The 25,667-nt window shown below is 38.2% G+C and overlaps 2 protein-coding genes across 7 annotated transcripts in view; one reads left to right on the plus strand and one right to left on the minus strand.

Moving 5' to 3' along the window:
- LOC109833126 (phosphatidylinositol transfer protein PDR16-like) overlaps nucleotides 1–17,909 on the plus strand; it is an 18,180-nt gene extending 271 nt beyond the window's left edge. Inside the window, exons 2-6 of one of the 3 annotated variants that reach the window (XM_020400681.1) lie at nucleotides 562–655; nucleotides 16,016–16,192; nucleotides 16,274–16,372; nucleotides 16,459–16,704; nucleotides 17,432–17,909. In XM_020400681.1, the coding sequence (XP_020256270.1) occupies nucleotides 590–655; nucleotides 16,016–16,192; nucleotides 16,274–16,372; nucleotides 16,459–16,704; nucleotides 17,432–17,734 (891 nt within the window). In that variant the 5' untranslated portion in view covers nucleotides 562–589 and the 3' untranslated portion in view covers nucleotides 17,735–17,909. Of the gene's footprint in view, nucleotides 1–561; nucleotides 656–7,369; nucleotides 7,471–14,371; nucleotides 14,457–16,015; nucleotides 16,193–16,273; nucleotides 16,373–16,458; nucleotides 16,705–17,431 lie in introns of those variants that run through there. The other 2 variants (XM_020400680.1, XM_020400682.1) reach the window with 2 other exon arrangements.
- LOC109833127 (uncharacterized protein At1g01500) lies at nucleotides 18,531–23,195 on the minus strand. 4 transcript variants are annotated; one of them, XR_002245102.1, is made up of 5 exons: nucleotides 22,966–23,195; nucleotides 21,665–22,448; nucleotides 21,336–21,551; nucleotides 21,108–21,269; nucleotides 18,935–19,025 (listed from the first exon to the last, which is right to left on the minus strand). XR_002245102.1 is itself a non-coding variant. In XM_020400683.1 (3 exons), exons 2-3 carry the CDS (start codon nucleotides 22,349–22,351, stop codon nucleotides 18,789–18,791), a joined length of 924 nt encoding a protein of 307 aa, XP_020256272.1. In that variant the 5' UTR covers nucleotides 22,352–22,448; nucleotides 22,966–23,189; the 3' UTR covers nucleotides 18,531–18,788. The 4 variants fall into 4 exon arrangements, 2 of the variants coding, with proteins under 2 accessions (XP_020256272.1, XP_020256273.1); XR_002245101.1 differs by having other exon boundaries at nucleotides 21,108–21,551; XM_020400683.1 differs by lacking the exons at nucleotides 21,108–21,269; nucleotides 21,336–21,551 and having other exon boundaries at nucleotides 18,531–19,025; nucleotides 22,966–23,189.

The following is a 25,667-nucleotide window of genomic DNA, read 5'->3' on the forward strand; positions in this document are numbered from 1 at the left end:
TGGGAGGAATGTAGATATTTGTGTAAATTTACAAATTTAGTGGGATCACCTTAATACCTTCGAATTCGTTGCAAATGTTTACAATTCAGCTTAGATCTCATTTTGATAGAGACGGTTAATAAATGCGAGTGTTGTTAGAGCCCTTTAAGTGTTTTTTTTAATAATAAATTTGGCTCTATAATTTATACATAATATATTTCTAGGATGGCCCTATATTATTAGTAAAACTTATGTCTTAAATAGCTGTATAGACACTTCTGCTGCTGATAGAATTAAATCTGGTTCTTTGGGTAAGTTATCGATAAAAATTAACCCTTTTCATTTATTTGTTCTTTGTCCTGCTATAGTTTTCTTTTACGGCAGTTATCATTTTTTGGAATAATCGCCACTTTTTTAAATAACGTTGCTTTCCAGACAAAAAATACATAGAAAAACATGCACGCACACGTACATACATACATTGTAAATATGTCAGCAATAGTTGTGCTACCTTTCTATTTCCTGACCATTCATATTTTGTTAAATCTGTTGAAAGTCACAATTATAGTTTTATGCTTGCAGGGTATAATTGATTGTAGAACTAGTTCTCATGTTCCGCAGAAAGCACAATACGCATAATAATCACGAGGATGACGATGTCTACCAGGAGCAGAAGGTAATGAGTTAATTCATAACTTTTCTATTAGCTCCGAACAAGATTTGTCGCTGCGTTTATTGATGTTATCAATTCCTCGTAGATTTAGTGTCGGGTTCAACCTTTAAATATGAATCTGAAACTTTTCTGAGATTTTCACTCAATTTGAATTTGGTCAAATGGTTCCTACAGAATGGGTGTTTCAATTTTCTTGTGATATAATCTTATCCTTTGGTTCTATGAACAGCATTCTCGTAGAGTCATGTCATTGAAATCCACCTGATCTCTGTCAGGGTTATACATGTAGCTTCCTTGCATTGCTTTCATCTATTCATAATTGTTGGATGCTCATGGATTTTGGACAGAAAATTGAAGGAAGCTGTTTGTTGTCATAGGTATTCTTTCCAAGGGAGCTATGTCCTTGAGACCATGAGATACACAAATTCTTCAGATCTTTGTTGGATATTGTTACTTCACATACTTCAGCCAAAACATGTTTACATATCTAGTTCGTATTTAGGGTAAGAGCGTATTTTCTGCAAATCTCTCTTTAAATGGTAGATCAAATATTCAAGAGAAAGAAACAGGTCATGATGGAGCAATTCTAGACCGTTATGCAGCGTCCATAGCGGAAAGCACAGCATCTTTTTTTATCTTGTTGAGTTATTTAGGTAGTAATTAGTCAATGTTGTTGGACCTATTTGTAAGAGTGGACTTGTATAAAAGGGGTATCTCTCTATGAGAGAAATAGAACAACAAAAAGAAACCCTAATTAATCTACATGGTATCAGAGCCTAACCTAGCCGCCTCCCTCTTCTTCAACCCGACGAAACTCCAAGCAAATCCGAGGGCTGCAGTGATCCGTCAGCCTAGGTTGCCTGGATCGCTGTGATCAGACCATCGCCGCCGCCGATTCGACAGCTGGAGTTACCGCGGCAGAGACTGGCGTCGGGGAGCAAGGTGGTCGGCGGCGGTTTTGGCGTCGACAGCAGGATCCCTTGTTGGTCCCGATGCGGATCTCGTGGATCGCGTTGGACTTGCGTAGGAGGAAGTTGATGGTGGAGGCGAAGGTGATGTCTGTGGAGAGTGCGAACACCTGCACTGCTGTTTGCGTAGGAGGCGAGTGGTGGTGTTCCTCGAAGGCTGATCGTCGCCATTAGGGTTACGGGTCGGTTTCCCCTTTTGTGATTTGGGGATTTTGGGAGAAGAGAAAGGGGACCAGGGAATGATCGTGACCATTAGGGTTACGGGTCGGTTTCATTTTTTGTGATTTGGGGTTTTTTTTGGGGGGGAAGAGAAAGGGGACAGTGATTAAAAGATGGGTTTGTGAGTAAGTAGCTTGATTAAAAGATGGGTCTGTATTAGGTAATTAAGTAGATCTATTTGGTTCTTAATTTGTGATAGCTTATTTAGGTTCCCTCGACAAGTCAGTCCTAGAACTGATGAGAGAAGAGCTGATATCTCACTTTGTTAAGATATCTTGCTTTTGGTTCTTGTTTTCTTGGTGAAACAGGAATTCTTGTTAATCTATCTCTCTTGTTGTGTTGTCGAAGTGCTGCCGGAATTTTTCGTTGCGCACCATAAGAATACAAGTTGGATCGATGATGAAGACTGAAAAAAATCCAATGGAGGAGATCATCAAGAAGTTGAATAACCTGAGGGTATTCCAGATCGAGAAGGAGATCAGCGCTATAGTCCAGGGAGAGAGGACTGTACAGGAGTACGCCACAGAGCTGGAGCGCTTGTGGCTTGATCACGATCACTTCTCGCCCCTAGCGAGCTGCAAGGATCCAGAGTGCAAGGAGCGCGAGGCCTCTTTGCAGAAGAGGACCATGTTATTTCTCCGAGGTTTGGCTTCAGCGTATGAGCAGAGGACGACATTGCTACTAACCCAGACGAAGATCCCACCACTGGAGAAGGCAGTCTCGGCCATGATACAGGAGGAGAGTCGTATCAGGCTACAGTCTGGGATAGGTGGACTTACAGGGGAGAAGTCTGCACTAGTGGTATCCAACCCGGATAACACTGGATTCAGAAGGAAGACTAGGCAATGCTTCAACTGTGGAGAGGTAGGGCATCTGAGACAGATGTGCCCTAAGCCACCCAGAGAAAGGAACTAGGGTGAACGTAGTCAGACTGGTGGCCGTGCAGGTCGAGGAGGCAGGGGGCGTGTAGGCCAAGGAGTTGCTCACCTAGCTGTGACAGATGAGTCTCAGACTACTGTTGGGATGACTGGAGCTGAAATAACAGAGCTGGAGGAACTATGTCTGTTCAAGCTTCATGCTGAGAGTTCTAAGGGCAAGGGACAAGTAACGCAGGATCTGGCTACCACTACATGCTTTGGTAACTTTATTGGTTATGCTCATGCGAACAAAGGTACACAGGTACAGGGGAGAAGTCTGCACTAGTGGTATCCAACCCGGATAACACTGGATTCAGAAGGGAGACTAGGCAGTGCTTCAACTGCAGAGAGGTAGGACATCTGAGACAGATATGCCCTAAGCCACCCAGGGAAAGGAACTGGGGTGAACGTGGTCAAACTGGTGGCCGTGCAGGTCGAGGAGGCAAGAGACGTGTAGGCCAAGGAGCTGCTCACCTAGCTGTGGCAGATGAGTCTCAGACTACTGCTAAGATGACTGGAGCTGAACTAACAGAGCTGGAGGAACTACGTCTGTTCAAGCTTCAGGTTGAGAGTTCGAAAGGCAAGGGACAAGTCACCCAGGATCTGGCTACCACTACATGCTTTGGTAACTTTATTGGTTATGCTCATGCGACCAAAGGTACACAGGTTCAGACACTTGCATCCACTAAAACTCATGTTGATTGGATCATAGACTCAGATGCATCTAGGCATGTTACAGGAGCATCTAGTGAGTTTGCATTATATTATCCGAGTAAGCATATGCATCCTGAGACAGTTCAGACTGCTGATGGGACATCCCAACCCATCAGGGGTACTGGCTCGGTCCATTGTACTTCATCTGTTACATTGTCATCTGTATTGCATGTTACTTCGTTTCCAGTTAACTTACTCTCAGTTAGCTCTCTCATTGATCAATTAAATTGCACCATGTTAACTTACTCTCAGTTAGCTCTCTCATTGATCAATTAAATTGCACCATGTTATTTGATCGAGATTTGTGTGTCTTTCAAGAGAAGGAAACGGGGAGGAGGATTGGGACTGGCATCAGACGTGATGGTCTTTGGTATTTGGATAGGGAGACTGCAATGATTGCTGCTGCTGTTAGCAGAGGGCCAGAAGCAGAAGCGATGCTTCAACATTGCCGGTTAGGGCATTTATCTTTTGAGAGTTTAAATAGATTAGAACCTGAGTTAATGAAGAAAGTGGATAGAAAAGAGTTATTTTGTAATGCCTGTGAACTTGGAAAGCATACTCGTTCTACTTATAGAATGATTGGTCTTCGAAGTTGTGAACCATTTGCACTTGTCCATTCTGATATTTGGGGACCATGTCCTACTACCTCTATTAGTGGTTTTAGATGGTTTGTTACTTTCATTGATTGTTATTCACGTATGGTTTGGATATACATGATGAAACAGAAATCTGAGGTTTACAAATGTTTTCAAGACTTCTCGGCCTATGTGAAGACATAGTTTGGAATGCAGGTGAAGATTCTCCGAACAGATAATGGGACTGAGTATGTCAACAAGGAGTTTGACGCTTTCATCTCTAGTCAAGGAATCCTTCATCAAACCACTTGTCCAGACACCCCTGCTCAGAATGGGGTAGCTAAACGTAAGAACAGACATCTACTGGAAGTGGCTCGTTCATTGATGTTGACAATGAATGTGTCTAAGTTTTTATGGAGTGAGGCTGTCATGACGGTAGCTTATTTGATCAATAGGATGTCATCAAGAGTATTAGGGATGAAGACACCGTGTGAGATGCTCTTGGGCTCGAATGTTTTCGTTGTTCCACCAAGAGTGTTTGGATGCACATGTTATGTGAGGAATCACAGATTGATGGTGAGTAAGTTGGATCCGCAAGCAGTTAAATGTATCTTTGTTGGCTACTCATCAAGTCAAAAAGGATACAAATGTTGGTGTCCCACTGAAAGAATGTTGTTTGTTAGTATGGATATGACTTTTCGAGAGTTTGAACCTTTTTATGGTGAGAAAACAGAGTTAAGTTCCTTGTTTGGAGATGGCTCTACTGATGCTAGTAGAGAAGGGGAGAATGAGAATGAAAATGAGAATGAGAATGACGTCGTGGTTGGGATGATTCCATGTCCTATTGAGCCACCGAGCAGTGATGATACACCGCTGCGTAGTGGTGGCGACTCAGGAGGTGACAGTCAAGGTCAGGGGGAGCTGAGAGTATACACGAGGAGACAGAAGGAGGTGACAGTCAAGGTCAGGGGGAGCTGAGAGTATACACGAGGAGACAGAAACAGCAACATGAGCCGCCTCCTGTGCTCAGGGGGAGCTGAGAGTATACACGAGGAGACAGAAACAGCAACATGAGCCGCCTCCTGTGCCTGTGCCTGTGCCCACAAATATTGATGTCCCAAGTCCATCCTCTCAAGTGACTTCTTCACCTGAATCGATAGGTAACGAGTTCTTCCCTGATACTTCTAATACCCCCGTCTTGCCCTGTAGAACCTCCAGAGTCAATGCTGGAAAACCTCCAGCTAAGTTTGGTAGTTGGGATACTGACATTGCGAATTACATTTCATATGCATCCATTTCACCTGCATATAAATCATTCATTGCATCACTGCATTCAGTGTCTGTACCTAACAACTGGCAGGTCGCTAAGCAAGACCCTAGATGGTTGAGTGCCATACAAGAGGAACTTCGGGCTTTGAAGAAGAATGATACATGGGAGTTGGTACCTCTGCCAGCTGGGAAGCGTGCTGTTGGATGTAAGTGGGTGTATACGGTTAAGCAAATGGTACCTCTGCCAGCTGGGAAGCGTGCTGTTGGATGTAAGTGGGTGTATACGGTTAAGCAAACTCCAGAGGGCAAGATGGGTGTATACGGTTAAGCAAACTCCAGAGGGCAAGATCGACAGATACAAAGCCAGACTGGTTGCTAAAGACTATAGTCAAACATATGGCATTGACTATGACGAGACATTTGCTCCAGTAGCGAAGATGAGCACTGTTAAAGTGTTGGTGTCATGTGCTGCCAACTTCAATTGGCCACTACATCAGCTAGATGTCAAGAATGCCTTTTTGCATGGAGATCTCCAGGAGGAGGTGTATATGGAGATTCCACCAGGCTTCGCTACTTCTCAAGTAGCTGGGAAGGTGTGCAAGTTGAAGAAGTCTTTATATGGGTTAAAACAGTCACCGAGAGCATGGTTTGACAGATTCAGGTTGTCAGTCTGTAGTATGAAGTACAAGCAGTGCAATGGAGATCATACTGTGTTTTACAGGCACTCCAAAACTCGTATCACTATCCTAGCGGTCTATGTTGATGATATTGTAATCACCGGAGATGATGCTGAGGAAATCCTACGGTTGAAGAAGAAATTGGGAGAGGAATTTGAAGTTAAAGATCTGGGGCAGTTGAAGTACTTCCTCGGAATTGAAATTGCAAGGTCACGAAAGGGTATAGTGCTTTCTCAGCGGAAGTATGCTCTGGATCTTCTCTCAGAGACAGGGATGTTGGGGTGCAGAGTTGCATCTACTCCCATCGAGCAGAATCATAAGATGTGTGCCGAGGGTGGTGACCCGGTGAGTAAAGAACAATATCAAAGATTAGTTGGACGACTTATATATTTATGTCATACGAGACCTGATATTACTCATGCCGTAAGTGTGGTGAGTAGATATATGCATGATCCCAGAGAACAGCATATGGAGGCAGTTCGCAGAATTCTTAGATATATTAAGGGAAGCCCAGGAAAGGGGTTATGGTTCAGAAGTTCTGGACATCTGAGAATTGAAGGCTACTGTGATGCTGATTGGGCGGGTTGTATGGATGATCGTAGATCCACTACAGGCTACTGTGTATTTGTTGGAGGCAATCTCGTATCTTGGCGTAGCAAAAAACAAGATGTGGTGGCTAGAGGCGGAGTACAGGGCTATGGCAGTTGGTCTGTGCGAGTTGATGTGGGTCAAAAACATATTATCTGAGTTGCGCTTGTTTAGAAGAGACTCCTTACAACTTTGGTGTGACAATAAATCGGCGATTAATATTGCAAACAATCCAGTTCAGCATGATCGCACCAAACATGTGGAGATTGATCGGTTGTTTATCAAGGAGCAACTGAATAGAGGAGTTCTGACTTTGAGCTATGTGAAATCAAAAGAGCAGTTAGCTGATTGTTTAACAAAAGGATTAGGTTCTAGAGAGTATGATATCTTCTGTAACAAGATGGGAATGATTGATATCTATCGCCCATCTTGAGGGGGAGTGTTGAGTTATTTAGGTAGTAATTAGTCAATGTTGTTGGACCTATTTGTAAGAGTGGACTTGTATGAAAGGGGTATCTCTCTATGAGAGAAATAGAACAACAAAAAGAAACCCTAATTAATCTACAGATCTGAACAGAATAGAAATGTTGAAAACTTGCTATTGCAAGTCAAACAGATTGGATTAGGTTAAAAAGTCCCTCAAATATGTTTTAGACTGATTTAAAGTTATCTATCCCCCCACCCCCCACCCCCTGGTCACCCACACACACGACCCCAAGATAAATGTTGAGGCAAACTGGACCTGTCTCCCTGTTTCATTAAGAAGAGGTTGACAAAGTTTCTCTTAGATGGAGAGTTACACAATATTATGAGTTCTCTCATATGCTCCGAGAGTATCTGGCCAAATCTGATGAAACACACATCAGATCTGATACAAAAGCCCACGATCCGGTCTTTCGTTTCCCTTTCCTCTTCTGAAACCCCCTATTTCTTTTCTTAATCAAATCAGAGGAATGGTTGGCAGTAACTATTCATACTGCTATGCATTGTTGCAGATAGTATGAGACAACTCAAATCAGAGGAATGGTTGGCAGTAACTATTCATACTGCTATGCATTGTTGCAGATAGTATGAGACAACTCCTTGGTTGATGCGCTAACCTTTTAACTATTCATACTGCTATGCATTGTTGCAGATAGTATGAGACAACTCCTTGGTTGATGCGCTAACCTTTTATCTACTCAAAAATTCAAAATAAGTTGTATCTTTGTTTGTTGTTTATATTATGTTAGAGTTGTCTAGTTTTTCTGTTTTTTGTCTGGAAAAAATTTGTTATGTTTATACTAATGCTCAGTGAAGTTTAAATTTTTTTGTTATGATGTCTACTCTTATAAGTCTCATACTCAGACTCCAGGATATTTGTATGCTTGGTTTATGTATACGACTAGATTCTTGTGAGCTTAGCTTAGACAATTTATGCTGCAAAAAGATCTTTCAATATCTGACATGCAATCTTATTCATGCTTTTGGAATAAGAAATTCTTTAAATTTAAGAAAAACATAAATAAGATACTAGACTTTTGCATTATGAATACATAACTGATTTCAGCATATTGCATGTTCTCTATTCAACTCCCATTTGTATTAGATTCTTCTAAAACTTGTATGATCTCGACTAGATTTCACATGCGGTTTCATTCACAAAATTCAACATTTAACACTTAACAATATTTATGTAGGAAACTCTTTTATTGTTAATAAATAGCTGTTTTCTAGGCCCATGTCACGAAACATATTCACTATAATAACCATTTTTTACACTTCACGCCAACAAACTGTTTTGCTAGTAAATTTTCTTCAAGCATCATGTGGTTATCAGTTACTATATGATGCATGCACTTTTGTTTGTAGCGTATAAGGTACAACGTGGATGCTCTATGCATGTGCAAAAGATGAGTATAGAATTTGATCTATAGTATAGATTAAGGTAACTAAAGGGCTATCATTTGTGATATACTTTGTAGTGTGTCTACTTAAAGGTTTTTACATGAAAACCTCCTTATCTTTTGCCCAAATTGTAACTTACCACCTTTATTTAATTTTTTTATGTTGTTGAGTGTCGTCGTCGATGATATTTGGCTCAGAAGCCTGATCAAACAGTCCTTCTTCTTCCTGGTGCACCACCAAGGACACAAAGGGGAACTCGCCACTGGTATCTCAATCAGTCTCAAAGAGGAAAGGGGATTCGCACAAAGGGGTGAGAGCACAAAGCTCATAGGAACACAAAGCTCACAGAGGGTGGGGATCGCACACAAGCTAGGGCACAAAGCTCAAGGTCTCTTCTTCCTTTTCTCATCCCCCCGAGCTACTACCAAACTCTTCGATAGATATAGAGAAGGGGCAGCCGACACGGGAGAGAGGCTAGGGTTTCGAGGGATCAGAGATGGGACTCGCAGCGGCAGCCAACCGGACACAGGTATGGTGGAAGGGACAGAGTACCATCGGATAGGAGATGGGAAGAGGCTGAGTACTATCGCGTAGGGGGGGTTAGAGTTAGGCTAGGGCACAAGATAAAGGAGGGGAACTGGGCCTTTAGGTAACAGGTCTTTGGGCCAACTAATATCAACAATCTCCACCTTTGGCTCAAGGTAGTGCACTGAGAAAAAACACGGAACTGCGGGACTCATCATCGCCAAATCATTACTTGTATGATCACAAAGAAGATACAAGCAATGGAAGAGAATACACAAAGTAAACTCAAATCACAAAGATCGGGATAAGATCACCAAGCATACCAAATCCACAAAGGACCGAACTCTACCAAACGGTCATCGAGTTCAAAGGGAAAAAAATCACAAAGCTGCTAACAAGCACAAAGCAAGTTAATAGGCCACAAAGGCAACACACAAAGCAAAAGAAAATTACCCAAAATCAAAATTCAAGATTTTTTGACACGAGATAAATTTTTCAGCAGGCAAACACTTAGTACCCATGTCAGCAGGATTAAATTCTGAGGCAATTTTCTCTAGCTTGACAATACCCTTTTCGACTATATCCCGAATGTAATAAAATCTAACATCAATATGTTTAGTTCTATCATGAAAAACATGATTTTTGTAAAGTTGAATAGCAGATTGACTATCAGAAAATACAACCATATTTTTATCAAAAAAATCAATTTCAGATATAAGGCCCCTAAGCCAAATAGCTTCTTTAAAAGCTTCAGTGGTAGCAACATACTTAGATTCAGTAGTAGATAAAGCAATAATGGGTTGTAGTTGAGATTTCCAACTTATGCAAGAGCCACACAAAGTAAACACATAGAAAGTAGTAGATTTTCTATTATCTCTATCATTTACATAATTGGAATCTACATAGCCAATAAGTTTAACACCTTCAGAACACTTAGAGAAGGTTAATCCTACATCAACAGAGGATTTTAAATATCTTAAAAGCCACTTCAAGGCATTCTAATGAGGCATACCAGGGTTTGACATGTATCTACTCAAACAACTAACCGCATATGCAATGTCAGACCTAGTACTAACCATGAGATACATGACCGATCCTATAGCATTCGAATATGGCACCTTCTTCATATCATTTATTTCAGTTTCAGTCTTAGGGGACTGATCCTTACTTAACACAAAATGGGAAGCAAGAGGCACATTCACAGATTTGGCATCAGACAGAGAGAATTTACTCAAAAAAAATTTAACATATGAACTTTGGTTTAAAACTAGAATAAATTTGTTTTTGTCCCTAATAATATTCATGCCTAGGATTCTTTTAGCATCACCTAAGTCTTTCATGTCAAAATTTTCACAAAAACATTTTTGAACATGCTCAATAGACTTCAAATAAGGACTAACAATCAACATGTCATCCACATAAATTACAAGAAATACAGGCACAGAGTCTATATTCTTATAATACAGGTAATGATCAGCAGAACTCCTTTTAAACTTTAAAGATTGCATGCATTTATCAAATCTAATATTCCATTGCCTAGGTGATTGTTTTAAACCATACAAAACTTTTTTTAACAAACACACATGATCAGATAATTTAGGGTCCACAAAACCCTCGGGTTGGTGCATATAAATATTTTTATCAAGATCATCATGCAAGAAAGCAGTAGTTACATCCATTTGTTTTAATTCCCAATTAAAATTAGCAACTAAAGCAAGCATAATTCTAACAGTAATGAATTTGACAACAGGAGCAAAAATTTCAGCATAATCAATTCCCTCCTTTTGAGTAAATCCCTTAGCTACTAATCTAGCCTTAAACCTAACACTTTCAGATTCTTATTTCACATTAAACAGCTACTTACAGTCCACTACAGAACAACTAGCAGGTTTAGAAACAAGTTTCCATGTTTGGTTAATTCTTCGGGATTCCATCTCACTCTTCATAGCACTAATCCATTCTTCAGAATATTTAGATTTTAATGCTTCTCTATAAGTCTTAGATTCATTGCACTCAAGGGATTCAAACATATTAAAGGCAAACTCAGACATATTACAATCAATCAAATTGCAATTCATTGCACTCAAGGGATTCAAACATATTAAAGGCAAACTCAGACATATTACAATCAATCAAATTGCAATCTCTATATCTTTCAGGTTTCCTAATGACATATTACAATCAATCAAATTGCAATCTCTATATCTTTCAGGTTTCCTAATGGTTTTTTTATTTCTATCCCTAGTTAGTTGATAATCATTCAAATCATGCATGTTATCTATTTCCTGCATATCACGCTCATTTGGAATAATCCCATCTTGATTTTTAATAATTATATCATTCAATTTTTCTTCAGGAGATGATTTAGGTTGATTAATAATAGGCATTTGCTCTACCTCATTTGGAGCATCACTTTCAGGAATAGGGACATGTAAAGGTAAACAAGTAAATTTATTTTCATTAAAAACAACATCTCTACTTATTACTACCTTAAACCCTGGTTCACTCTTATTCCAAAGCCTATAACCTTTTACCCCTTCAGGGTATCCTAAGAAAACACATTTTTTAGATCTAGGTTCTAACTTATCAATCTTTTGATGCACATAGCCAGCACTCCTAAAAATTCTCAAATTATTTAAATCAAGAGGTTTGTCCATGAACACAAATTCAGGGCATTTCCCTCCTAAGGGAACAGAAGGAGACCTATTAATCAAATAGGTCGCAATACAAACAGCTTCTCCCCAGAACTTCTTGGAGAGCCCAGATATGGCCAATATAGCCCTCACCCTCTCTAAGAGAGATCTATTCATTCTTTCAGCAACTTCATTCTGTATGCCTTTTAATACCCCAAGTAGTACACAAATCATTCAATTGTTTGTTACAAAACTCAAGACCATTGTCTGTCCTAAGAGTTTTAATTTTCTTTCTCGTTTGGTTTTCAATCATAATTTTCTAATTTTTAAATTTATCAAAAACTTTAGATTTTTGTTTCATGAGTAAAACTCAAACTTTTCTAGAATAATCATCAATTATGGAAAAAAAATATTGGTTCTCTCCATGCGTAGGCACACTAGAGGGACTCCACACATCAGCATGCAAATATTCAAGTACATTAGTGCACTTAGACTGATTAGGAAAGAAAGAAGTAGGAAAACTAACCCTATGTTGTTTTCCAACACACAAGATTCACAAAAATAGATGGGGGATATTTTATCACTACCAAAGTGACCTCCTTTATGCAAAATTTCTAATCCTTTGTTACTCTTGTGACCTAATCTATTATGCTATAAAACAGATTTATCACCTATCACAGAGTTAACAGAATCAAGTACAGGTTCAGCATGACAAACATACAAATTATTTTGTTTTTCAGCAGTAAAAACAACAAGAGACCCTTTCATAATTTTCAACACATTTACCTCATTTTCCCTCCAAACCATCATTTTCTAGAGATGCATAAGAAATCAAGTTATAACGTAAATCAGGAACATGCCTAACATCCTTCAAAGTAAACACAAAATCAGAAGAAAACCTAAGGCATACATCATCAGTTCCTAAAATATTGTATTTCTTTTCATTTGCTATTGACACAAAGCCATTCTCTATTTTCTTGTAGTTTGAAAACAAGTTTTTAAAAGGAGTCATATGAAAAGTACAACCAGAGTCTACCAGCCAATCTGATTTACACAAAGGATCAAATAACATAGAGTTCAAATAGGCATAATCACACAGATTATTGATCATGAAAATTTCACCCATTTTCCCCTCACAGACAGCCATATTAGCATGATCATTTTGCTGATTTTTCTTAGGCTTAGGACAATCTTTAATAAAGTGACCAGTTTCATGATAATTATAGTATTTTTTAACTTTAAACCTAGACTTAGATCTACCCCTTCCATTTTTAAATTTTCTCCTACTTGATTCCCCATTACTAGCCTTCTTTTGGTTATTAGACCTATTCTGAGGCCTACCCCTCACATGCATAACCTCACCATAATTTTTATTTCCCCCAGAATGTTTTAAATCTAATTTCTTACTCTTAGGACCATTGATCACTATGTCAAGGGTAACCTCATCTCTACCATATTTAATAGCAGATTTCACATCACTATATGAGTCAGGAATAGCATTCAGAAGGGCAATAGGAGTATAGTCGTCTATATGTTTATCACCAGTTAACTTAATATCAGAAATAAGTTTTGTGAAAACATCTAGGTTCTCCTCAATGTCCTTAGACATCCAATCTAAATTTGAAAAAAAATTCAAGCAAAAACATTTTGCTGGACAAAAAGGTTTCAGTATAGAGTTCTTCAAGTTTATCCTAAAAGGTTTTAGCAGATTCCATAATTCTAACTTTTCTAAGCACAGAGTCAGATAAGTTCAAATAAATTATGGAACAAGCATTTTCGTTCATTTCAGCCCTTTTTTCTTCAGTGTCAGAAGTTAAATAAGTCTGACCAACAGCCTTAAAAGACTTCTGTTGAATTAAGATGCATTTTATTTTTTGTTTCCAAATGCTAAAATCAGATTTTTCGTTGAACGGAATCATACCATATTAAACCATACCATATTGATTAGTAGCAGACATTTTTTTTCACACAGAAAAACACTCAATTTTTTAAGAAAATAAAATGCAAATATAGCTAAAAAACTTTAAAATTTATCAGGCTCAAAGTGTGCGAAGCAACTAGCACAAACAAACTGGGAATAACGATGAGCACGAAGCTCGGGTTCAGACCCTTTGTTCTTTCGCACGAGCACAAGTAAAATTTAATTTCAGCACTTAATCGCAGCGGAGGAGGAAAAAAAAACAGCAAGAAAATGAAAAACAGAATTTCTTGAGCGAAATCAGAACTTTGCTAAAAAAATGATACTGCTTGAATATTTCTTAAGCGAAAAACAGAATTTCTTGAGCAAAGTTGGGTTTTCCGACGATATACCTGAGCGAAACCCTAGGAGAGGATTTCGACCTTACCCACACCCACGCGGCGGTCCGGCGGCGGTCCTGCAGCGGTCAAATTTGAAAAAAAATTCAAGCAAAAACATTTTACTGGGCAAAGAGGTTTCAGTATAGAGTTCTTTAAGTTTATCCCAAAGGGTTTTAGCAGATTCCATAATTCCAACTTTTCTAAGTACAAAGTCAGATAAGTTCAAATAAATTGTGGAATAAGCATTTTCGTTCATTTTAGCTCTTTTTTCTTCAGTGTCAAAAGTCAAATAAGTCTGACCAATAGCCTTAAAAGAGGAAAGGGGATCGCACAAAGGGGGTGAGAGCACAAAGCTCACATGGGAGAGGAGAGGATCGCACACAACAGAGGAGCTCAAGCTCAGCTTTCTCTTCCCCTCCGAGCTACTACCAAACCCTTCGATAGATATAGAGAAGGGGGCAGCCGACACGGAAGAAAGGCTAGGGTTTCGAGGGATCAGAGATGGGACTCGCAGCGGCAGCCAACCGGACACAGGTATGGTGAAGGGGACAGAGTACCATCGGGTAGGAGATGGGAAGAGGCTGAGTACCATCGCGTAGGGGGAGGTTAGAGTTGGGCTAGGGCACAAGATAAAGGAGGGGAACTGGGCCTTTAGCTAACAGGCCTTTGGGCCAACTAATATCAACAGATGTGAACCACCATAATTTGCATACATGTTTCATATTTTTTGATATTTTCTATTTTTCTAAAAAAATATGAAATTACTATAATACCCCTCAATCTAACCCAATAGAAAAAAGAAGAGGAGGAGGAGGAGAGGAAAGGGAGAGGGGGAGGGAAGTTGGTCGGTCAATGGCATGAGAGGAGGAAAGGAGGTCGACAGTGAGAGTGGAGAGAGAGGAGGAGGGAGGGGGGAGGAGGAGAGGAAGGAAATGAGAAAAGTGAGAATGGAGGAGGAGGTAAAAAGGGACGAGAGGAGGTAAAGAGGGACAAGAGGAGGAAATGGGGTAGGATTTTAGAAAGAACCCTAGAAATGAAGGAGATGGTGGAGGAGGGAGGGGGGAGGAGAGGAAATGGGGAGGTGGAGGGGCCGATTGTGAGGGGGAGGAGAGGAAAAAATATAGGGCTTGAGAAAACCCTATAGGTGGAGAGATATGGATAGGAGTATGGAAGGAATGAGGTGAGAGACGGGGGAGGAGGGAACTAAGAAGATGGAGAGAGGGAGTGGCGGTAAAATTGGTATTTTTTAAAAAATTTTGTTCTGAACAGTGGCAAAGGTGTGACATTGAGAACATGTAATAAGTTGTAATTTGAGTAAAAGTTAAGGTGATTTTCATATAAAAACCCTTTACTTAAATAGCTAGTATCTGTGTCCATGTCATTATCAGGGTTACCCATTTGTTGTTAACTTGCCAACCAACTGTTCGGTAACAAATAGCTGTTCTCCAAACACTCATGTCTATACAGTAATTTTATGATACACATGTTAAGTTCGATATACATAAGGTAAAAGTTCAATGTTCTATTCATGTGAAACAGATGAGTATATATCAAGCCATCAAGGTGCATAAGTGGTTTTTCTTTATTATATTTGTTAGAAAGTTTACTTGTTATGTTTTCTGCATATTAATACAATACTTGAGCTAGTTTCGGGTGTACGCTACTAGTTTATGAAGGATGATTGTTCCAATTCTCTTGGCGTAGTACATCCACATTTTAGGTCATGAGATTGCATGGAACTCAGTTTCTTTATATTTTTTTCTCATTGGATATCCAACGTATCCTAAGATATGAGTTGTCTCTGGAAGTTGGTTATGCATATGTTATCTACTATGGTGATTTTACGGTATTTGTATACAGATGTATCTCTGTATCAGTTCAGACGTATCTCTGTATCAGTTCAGACGTATCTCTGTATCAGTTCCAAACTTTCACGTGTAGCAGAATTAATCTATAACGCATTAGCTTTTTTTTGTTCACTTGGTTCTTATTGATTTATAATGCCTCTGTTGGCTGAATTTTCAAATAGCATTGAGTTACGCAAATTTTTGTACATCTCAGTCGACTTGTTTTCTTGATGGATCCTTTTACAGATCAATGAGCTAAAAGCTACAATTGGACCATTATCTGGCCGCAATGCAAAGTTCTGCACTGATCCCTGCCTGAGGAGATATTTGAAAGCTCGGAGCTGGAACGTTGCTAAGGCCAAACATATGTTCGAAGAGTCACTAAAGTGGAGGTCCACTTACAAGCCAGAGGAAATTCGCTGGGTAAATTATTGTGCCTGGACCCATTAGTCTTTTTGAATTATAAAAGCTATATTTGTAGCTTAAGCATGGTTACTTTTTCAGAATGAAGTTGCCCATGAAGGTGAAACTGGGAAAGCATACAGAGCAAATTTCATGGATCGAGAGGGGAGGACTGTTCTTGTGCTAAGACCGGGCAAACAGGTTTGATTTAGTTTGTGAAAGGAATTTTTATAATATAATTTTTTGACCTACACTATACTGAATATGTTCAAGCGTTTAACTTGCAGAACACAAAATCTCATGATAATCAACTTCGTCATCTCGTGTATCTCATAGAGAACGCAATTCTAAATCTACCTGAGGGTCAAGAGCAAACGGTGTGGTTGATTGACTTCACTGGCTGGTCACTAAGTAACTCAGTGCCAATAAAAACCGCTCGAGAAACAGCAAATATTTTGCAAAATCAATATCCTGAGAGGCTTTCTTCTGCATTTCTTTACAATCCTCCTAGAGTCTTTGAAGCCTTTTGGAAGGTTTGAATCTTACTCTTTTCTCTGTACATCTAAGCTTTCTCAAATTTTGTTTCAAACAATTGACAAATCCTACCTAACAGAATTTTTGCTGCTTATACATGTTGCTCTTTTCCTTTTCCTTTTTCTTTTTTGTTCTAATCATATCAAGCAATAACCATCCACTAAAAAAGTTCCATTTCCATCCTCATTAAATTGTCTCAGACGAGCACAACGTTCCGTATGTAAATAAATAAAAAGAAAATTTCTCAATCATGACTTCTTCATGTATTGGCCTGAGTAGGATTTATTGTGCAAGACCGTCATATATTTTCTGCTTCATCATTCTATTTTACGTCTAAAAAGGGCATCAAACACCTCTTATATGTGAGCTAATCCCATTTTCTAGCGCAGCCCCCCCCCCCCCCCCCCAAAAAAAAAAAAAAAACAACCCCCAACCCACCGAAAAAAAGTAAAAGAAAAGAAGTAGAAGAAAGAAAAAAGAAAGAGCTGATCCCATCAACCATCACGCACACTTGAGCATGTTTAATTGCTCCCTCATCGTGCATGTCTGTGCATGGTCAGCTTCCATTTTAAGTTTTACGCTTCTAACCATACACAGTGAATGTTACAGTATTTTTATTCAAACACATAATCTAGAGGAAGACGCAGGAGATTTCGACTAGTAAGCTCTAATAACACCTTGTTAACGTGTATTGCATCAACTCACAAGCTCTATTCTGCTGTGCAGGTTGTCAAATTGTTCCTGGATCCTGTGACATTTCAGAAGGTGACCTTCATTTACCCAAAGAAAGAAGAAACTATGGAACTCATGCGGAAAAACTTTGATGTCGATACCCTCCCCATGGAGTTTGGAGGAAAGAACAAGATAGAATACAACCATGAAGATTATTCTGCATTGATGAATAAGGATGAGACAAAATCAACAGCCATAATGAGGGAGTTGGAGGAGAAGCTAACCCTTACAACCAACGAGAAATGCCCTTTGGAGGCAGCATCTGAAACCCCGCTAGTTCTGACTCAAGCAAGTTGAACCAAAGCTTGGTTGAACTACAGCACCGCAGCAAACGTTTCTTTTCATTGTATGACAACACTGTACACAAACGGAAAAGGAGAGAAATAATAATAATAAGCAGTTTCTAGTGAGAACTGCATCTGAGCATGTTGAACTATGGAGATTGATCCAAAATGCTTTGAATTTTCAGTTATTCGTCTGCTTGTGTGACCTACTAACTTCCCAATCAATACTATTTTGATATATCCTGCATGGCTCTGTTCAGGTGGATGTGAAAAAACAAGAATCAAAGAATTGAGATTCACCGAGGTCTCAACAAGACGAGCAACAGCGCCCTTCAAGAATTTAGGTCCATGCTAGAATGCAGTTTTTATTCCTTCAATTTTCTATTTATAACAGCAGTTTAACAGTGAATATAGTTTCTTTTCTGTTTTTTTCCCCTGCAAATTTTTGAGCGAACAAATGATTGGAGTAACACTAAAGAGTAACATTAACAGTGAAAACCTGTCTATACTATGGAAATCTACAGGAGTTCAGTGTCTTCGATTTTTTTTTTTCCACTAGAATCAGTGCAGAGGGATGCTTTTCCATCCTATAGATCAATCTGCGCCTGCAATTGATTTTGTCCATTATTTTTTTCCTCTAGAAGTAAAATTTCACCACATCCTACCTTGGATCACTACACTATCAAGTGAGATCATCATGACTCAAACAGAACCACACGTAGGAAATGAGACGATGTTACATCAAATTGACTCTTTTAAAGTCAAAACTGAGGTGCCACGAGTTCTTCCATAAACTTAACAATCCAAAATTGACAAGAGAACAGTTCACATCTTATTTTGTACACCGGAAGAAGAGAATATGTATAAGAACAATTTCAAATAATTCCAACGTAGCATTAAGCTACATAAGAAAAGGAGAAGAAAAAACAAATGAACGAAATTGGTAACTCTGCAAGCCTGATAAAAGAAAAAACAAAAGAACATACAAGCAAAATTTAGGAATTCAGTATATGATCACAGAAGTCCACTTCCAAGGCTATCAAAATAGGCAAAACGAATCATGACTTTCATATATGCCCCCTCTTGAAATTTCTTGTAGTCGCTTGATATGTGCGAACTAAAACACCAACACCAATTCCAATGCCGAGGCAAATGCCAAGACCAATCCCTACACCAACCCTCACGCCTGCATTGAACCATGAAAGCTCACCATCCTCACCTTCAATATATTCTTCCCTTGAGTAGATACTGTTGTAATCAATGTCCACGTCATTTTCTGCTCTGTAATCATGGTATTCAGATACCTGGGAGACAGTAAGGGTTTTGTGAGCACTTGCAGTAAACAAACAGAAGAAACCATGGCCAAGTGCACTAATATAGACAACTACTATAAGGAACTAATAAATATCTCAATCATGAGGTAACTTTTGCAAATATTTTCTCAAGGCCAAATGTCATAGGGAAAATTTTCATAATCGTATCATGTTTTTGGTAGAAATATTTATAGCATTGACAAAACAAAATGCAGCAATTTCACATATCAAAGAAACACATAATTATTTTTTTTAAACAAATATGCTGAGTGGGGATAAAAACATGTGCATTAACCATCACGCCAGAAATTTAACGCTTATATAAACGTTGGAAGGCCACTCATACCCAGTTTTAGGACAGGTTTCAGGTTCTTCATGGCACCACCTAAACCAAACAGAACCATGTATGTTGCACATTATTGGTAATAAAGGTCAAACTAATGTTTTAAGGACACAAGATGATGACTTAAATTAAGGGGTCCTTCGGATAATCTATATCTATACTAATAAAAGAGGATCGCCTCTCTTACCCTTTCAGTTTTGATAATTTCCAATTATGCCCATTATTTATAATTAATCCATCACAAATTATCCATAACCTATTATTAACTATGCACTTCTTCACTTTACCAAAGCCTATTATTAATAATATATAATAATGAAATAGTACACTGTTATCCTATTTAGAATTATATTTTTATTTAATAAAAAACTTAATATTATATAATTATTTAACAATATAAATAGCATAATTATTTTAATAGTATTACTTAGATTCAGAATTACATTATTATTTCATAATTATACTATTAAATAATACTTTATTAGCCATTTAACAGTTATAAAATAGGATTATAATTTATTATAGCTATCCTAAATTATAGTTATACTGTTATACTAATTAAGATATTATAATATTAAATATTTAATATGTTATAACTATTTAAACAAATTATGATTAAATTATAATAATTATTCAAATTATTACAATTATTCATAAAATTCTTTATACACAATTTTATTGTACAAATTTCATTTACAAACAAAAAATTCTAAAAAGTTCAATATGTGCAAATTTCTTCACCATTTTCCAGTCAATGAAAAAGAAATTCAAATATAAAACAAGTATGTCCTTTATACTAGCGAACATAAAAACAAAATTAATAGTCTGATCCTGAAATGTGTTATGACCATCCTTTTTAATGCTAGCAAAAGATTTAAGGTCTTTGATAAGCTAAAATACATGATAGGAGCTTTTAAGTCCTACATGGACACTTCGTAAAACCAAACACGACCATTTATCTTACAGATGGAATATGATTTGTCCCATGTACAAGTCGTCATTTCGTTAATAATATCTAGAAAGTCAATCTTGTGGAACTAAAAATTAGGTCAGTTTTCATAATTCAATCATAGCATGTTAGCATTCCGAAGAAGATCAGCAGCTTGCAGTATTTCACTATATGAATCTAGTATGTATGTGTCAAGCAGATTAATAATGCTATAATTTTCAACCAAGGACAGTTATGTGAGCCTTCTATGTTATCAGGTGCATGTTCTCCGGATTCACAAGGATATATAGCTTTAGAATTTCAAATCTGCTACTGAGCTGGCTCAGTTTTGAAACACGTGCCAATGTTTTTTCAGCAATCCCAATTTGAAAACATTAACAAATTTCCTCTGATCAATTACCATCTCATACAGCTCCTCCTATTGTTATACCCTTCTTCTATCTCCAATCTATTCCCTCTCCACCTGCATTGGATGGCCAATCTTTCACCAGTTCAATGTTCTGTGCTCACCTTTAGTCCTTTTGTTGGTTCCTTTTACATTTTTCTGATTGTAACAACTAGATCAAATTTTCTGATTGTTGGTGCCTTTTTGGTGGTTTCATCTGCATTAGATAGCCATTTTCTCTCGATAATAGATTTTTCAGATGTCGTACAATGTTACTTCTAATCCACCCATTCAATAGTAATTGATCTTTTGCTTACTACCTTAAGTACTTCGCAAGCATCTTTCTAATTGAAGCTCTTGTTTTTCACATCTCTTGAAGGACCAAACATCATATACCTTGTATATCAAGATCAGCAAGATCAAGCTGCTGATGGATGCACAATTCAAAATTATAAGAAAGAGTTTGGTGTTTGCGCTCGATAACTAGCAATCCAAATTCGTCTCATACTTGAGGCCAGTTGTTCATGCCAATGATCACCAATCTTGATTCTTTGACTTCTGTTTAAAAATGATGACAGTGAGGATTTGAATGTTTGCATCCCGCTTATCTACAGAAAACCTTACCAATTTAGCTGAACTGGAAGCCTCGGTAAGAAGTGTCAATTAATGATTCAAACAGAATTTGTCACATGTTTCTCCTACAGAGCATTAACCAAAGAGAACAAAGTGCGAACTAGCTGAACTGCATGGCATGAAATAAGAATGTGTGATATTATATACAAGTCTTGCGCCCATAATCATCCACATGAAAAACAAGACCATTATGCCTGAATGCTGCAACTGAGGTCAACACCGTATAAAGGTAATTAAAACAAACACCATGCAAAATGACACTCTCTTACCAGAAATAGCATATAGCAAAGTTCCAAATTCAAAATTGTAATTTGAGTTACCTGGAGAGCATCTTCAGATGACACTTCTTTCCTCAGTTCAGTTGTTTCATTCTCTGGAATTGAATCCAGAGCTGCCTTCTTCTGGTTTTTCTTGCGAAAAGAAAGCTGAAGAGTCTTTGTTAGTATGATAGGAGTCCCCGAGAAGCAACCAGCTACATAAACATCAATTGTCGGTAAATTCATCTCCGGGCTCAAATACTGTTTACCCTTCAAAAAACTCGCAGCAGACATCACGGACTGGCATTTCATGCTCCATTTCTTACCATGGCTTTTCGATTCCCCTACAAACCCATTCCCATTACACAACTCTAGCACTCCTGCTAGCAATAGTTCATCTCTATCAAAGACCTCAAATCTCACACTACTCGTCATTCTTATACTATCCGTGCTCACAAATGTAGCCTCTTCCGAATCCTTATCAACTCTATCTCTTCTAAGCATCGAAGAGACACAATCAGAGTAAATGCTACTTCTTCTTCCGTTAACGTCGAGAATGGTATCGGGGGTAAGTGGGATGTGGTTAACCTTGAGAAGCTCGGGAGTTGATTCGTTGACCTCGCAATTGCTTACTCTCACATAGAAGACTCTCAGATCGAACCAAGGTGGCATCTTTGGCAGGTAAAGGGGGTGCATGATGATTTTCCTAGAATCTGATGACTCGTTTTCTGGATCATAGGAACGCCCCATTTTGAACTAAGATGTGATTCTCCGGAAAATTTTAGCTAATTTTGTGCTAACTGGGATCAATCAAAGAGAGAAAATAAGGACGTCGGCATTCAGATACCTGCATCAATAAAACCAAAACAATCAATTAATCAAATAGAAAAATTGCTCATATTTCTATCTAATCTTTGCAAATTAATCAAAGGGAAAAAAATAAATACAAAGGGAGCACAAAATAACTACAATTAGTTGCTTCAGAGTAGAAATTCTTAAAAGAGATACGAAGAATCAATCCAAGAAAAGAAAACACAGAGAAAACAACAAAAATTATAAACAAATCTGCAGAGATTCCACAAAAACTGAACTTTTTTCGCTCTTCACAGAAACCCTAGAGAATTGAAGAGCTCCAGAGGTAGGAATCAAAGTACAACCTAATTATTCAACTCGTAAATTCGAATTGAATCCAAGAAGATAAAAGTTGAAGAAAAAAAATGCATCGTAAATAAATAAAAGAAACCTCGTTTTCAGACTGGTCAAAGATCACACGATACGACAAAGTCGGCCGTTTTTAATAATAAAAAAAAATTCACAATCGGTCGAGATCACTCGCTAATCTCGTGCACCAACTGTTATTTTACCTCGTTTATGAGATCGATATCGGATCCTGGAGGAAGGGAGGGAGGGGAGATCCGATAACGGTGTCAGGGTCGGATCTTTATATGGGTGAATGAGGATAGGATAAGATTGAGAGTGAGGACAAAGGTGAAGCCTAAAAGGCGAGGGGGGAGGAAGATGGTGTTGATCCCCATGTAATTGTGACGTATGATTTTATGCTTAGATTCTAGAAGCAAGTACGGGAGTATTCGAGGGATGAAGAGAGTTACTAATAAAAGGATATTATTCTTGAGCAAGGAGTTATTAAATTCCGAATCAATTTTATTTCAGAATAAATTCACGTTTGTCAAGATTTGACCGACGATGAGGGCTGAAAAAAAGATAAAGAAAAGGAAAAAATGAAAAATGAAAAATGAAAAATAAGGATAAAAAATTAAGGGAAAAATATGTACATGCCCCAAAAGCAGAAACTTCATGTGACGTGACCCCTCATAGTTTTTCCCATGTGAATCAGTTCCTTGTTGTGTGACACTTTGTACTGTAACCTTTTTTTATCAATTATTACATGTCAGCTAAGCTAAAATTCCTAAATTATCCTTATCCTCTCTCGTCAATCTCTCAGACCATCAATCATATCATCTTTCTCTCTCATCTCCCCTCTCTCTCTCATCTCTCTCTCCCCCCCTCTCTCTCTCTCTCTCTCTCTCTCTCTCCTCTCTCTAAAATTAAGAGCTTTCTCAAGCTCGTCAACCTAGCCCTCGCCCTCCTCGCCGTTGCCTCCTCCGCTCAGGCCAGGCTCTTTCGAGTTCGTCGTCGCCTCCCCTCCCCTCCCCTCCTCCACCCGTCCTCGTCGTCGTAGATCGCTGCCACTCCCCCGTCGTAGATCGCCGCCGTCGAGATGCACATAGCATTAATCCATTAGCTAGAAGAAGAAAAGAAAAAAAATGTTTGACCAGCTACAAATAAATAAACGATTTAATTTTAAAAAACAGTCAAAAGTTGTCCTCATTTTTCCACTTTCGCGAGACATCCACGTCTTTTTGGAGGAAGCTGAATTTGCAATAAACCTAATGTGCGCAGTCTTTTTGTATTTTAATTTAGAACAAAATTTTAAAATAAACCATTTTTAAAACTAAATTAGCAAAATAGGCTGAAAAAATATTTAATTATCAAAAATCGTTGTAAGCTGCGACGGTAGTTATAAATCGTTGCTATAAATGAGGATACAGTCATGTTTTTATAAATCGTTGTTAATTATATGACGGTAGTTATAAATCGTTGCTATAAATGAGGATACAGTCATGTTTTTATAAATCGTTGTTAATTATATTTGATAATAGTTATACCTAATGATATGTTATTTCTAGATGCTATCGTGGTAGTTCTAGTAGCCCTTGAGTTAGTTCTAGCTTCTATTACCCTAGTTCTAGCTTGTATACAGTCAGCTCTAGCCTACACCTTGCTAGTTCTAAACCAATCCCGCGTTTTTTTACAAGCAAACTTGTTAATTCTAGCTTCTACGTTAGTTCTAGCTTCTATTACCCTAGTTCTAGCTTGTATACAGCCAGTTCTAGCCCACACATTGCTAGTTCTAAACCCAACAAGGGTTTTTTACATGCACACTTGTTAATTCTTGCTTCTACGTTAGTTCTAGCTTCTATTACCCTAGTTCTAGCTTGTAAACAGTCAGTTCTAGCCCACACTTTGCTAGTTATAAACCCAACAATGGTTTTTTACATGCACACTTGTTAATTCTTGCTTCTACGTTAGTTCTAGCTTCTATTACCCTAGTTCTAGCTTGTATACAGCCAGTTCTAGCCCGTACCTTACTAGTTCTAAACCCAACAAGGGTTTTTTACATGCACACTTGTTAATTCTTGCTTCTACGTTAGTTTTTACATGCACACTTGTTAATTCTTGCTTCTACGTTAGTTCTAGCTTCTATTACCCTAGTTCTAGCTTCTATTACCCTAGTTCTAGCTCATTCTTGCTTCTACGTTAGTTCTAGCTTCTATTACCCTAGTTCTAGCTTCTATTACCCTAGTTCTAGCTCACACCTTGATAGTTCTAAACCCAACAAGGATTTTTTACATGCACACTTGTTAATTCTTTCTTCTATGTTAGTTCTAGCGTCTATTACCCTAGTTCTAGCTTGTATACAGCCAGTTCTAACCCACACATTGCTAGTTCTAAACCCATAAGGGTTTTTTACATGCACACATGTTAATTCTTACTTCTACGTTAGTTCTAGCTTCTATTACCCTAGTTCTAGCTTGTATACAGCCAGTTCTAGCCCACACATTGCTAGTTCTAAACCCAACAAGGGTTTTTTTATATGCACACTTATTAATTCTTGCTTTTACGTTAGTTCTAGCTTCTATTACCCTAGTTCTAGCTTGTATACAGTCAGTTCTAGCACACACCTTGCTAGTTCTAAACCCAATAATGGTTTTTTACATGCACACTTGTTAATTCTTGCTTCTACGTTAGTTCTAATTTCTATTACCCTAGTTCTAGCTTGTATACAGTCAGTTCTAACCCACACCTTGCTAGTTCTAAACCAAGCCCGTGTTTTTTACATGCACACTTGTTAATTCTTTCTTCTACGTTATATCTAGCTTTTATTACCCTAGTTTTAGCTTGTGTACAGCCAGTTCTAGAACACGGGCTGGGTTTAGAACTAAAATTAACAAGTGTGCATGTAAAAAACCATTATTAGGTTTAG

The sequence above is a fragment of the Asparagus officinalis genome, chromosome 3, assembly GCF_001876935.1.
Source record: "Asparagus officinalis chromosome 3, Aspof.V1, whole genome shotgun sequence".
Taxonomy (NCBI): domain Eukaryota; kingdom Viridiplantae; phylum Streptophyta; class Magnoliopsida; order Asparagales; family Asparagaceae; genus Asparagus; species Asparagus officinalis.

Bases quoted from the DNA above. Each gene is read 5' to 3' on its own strand.
- LOC109833127 (XM_020400683.1), bottom strand. From the start codon at position 22,351: ATGGGGCGTTCCTATGATCCAGAAAACGAGTCATCAGATTCTAGGAAA. The intron at 19,026-21,664 runs GTAACTCAAATT...ACTGTCTCCCAG, and splicing joins CATCTGAAGATGCTCTCCAG to GTATCTGAATACCATGATTA.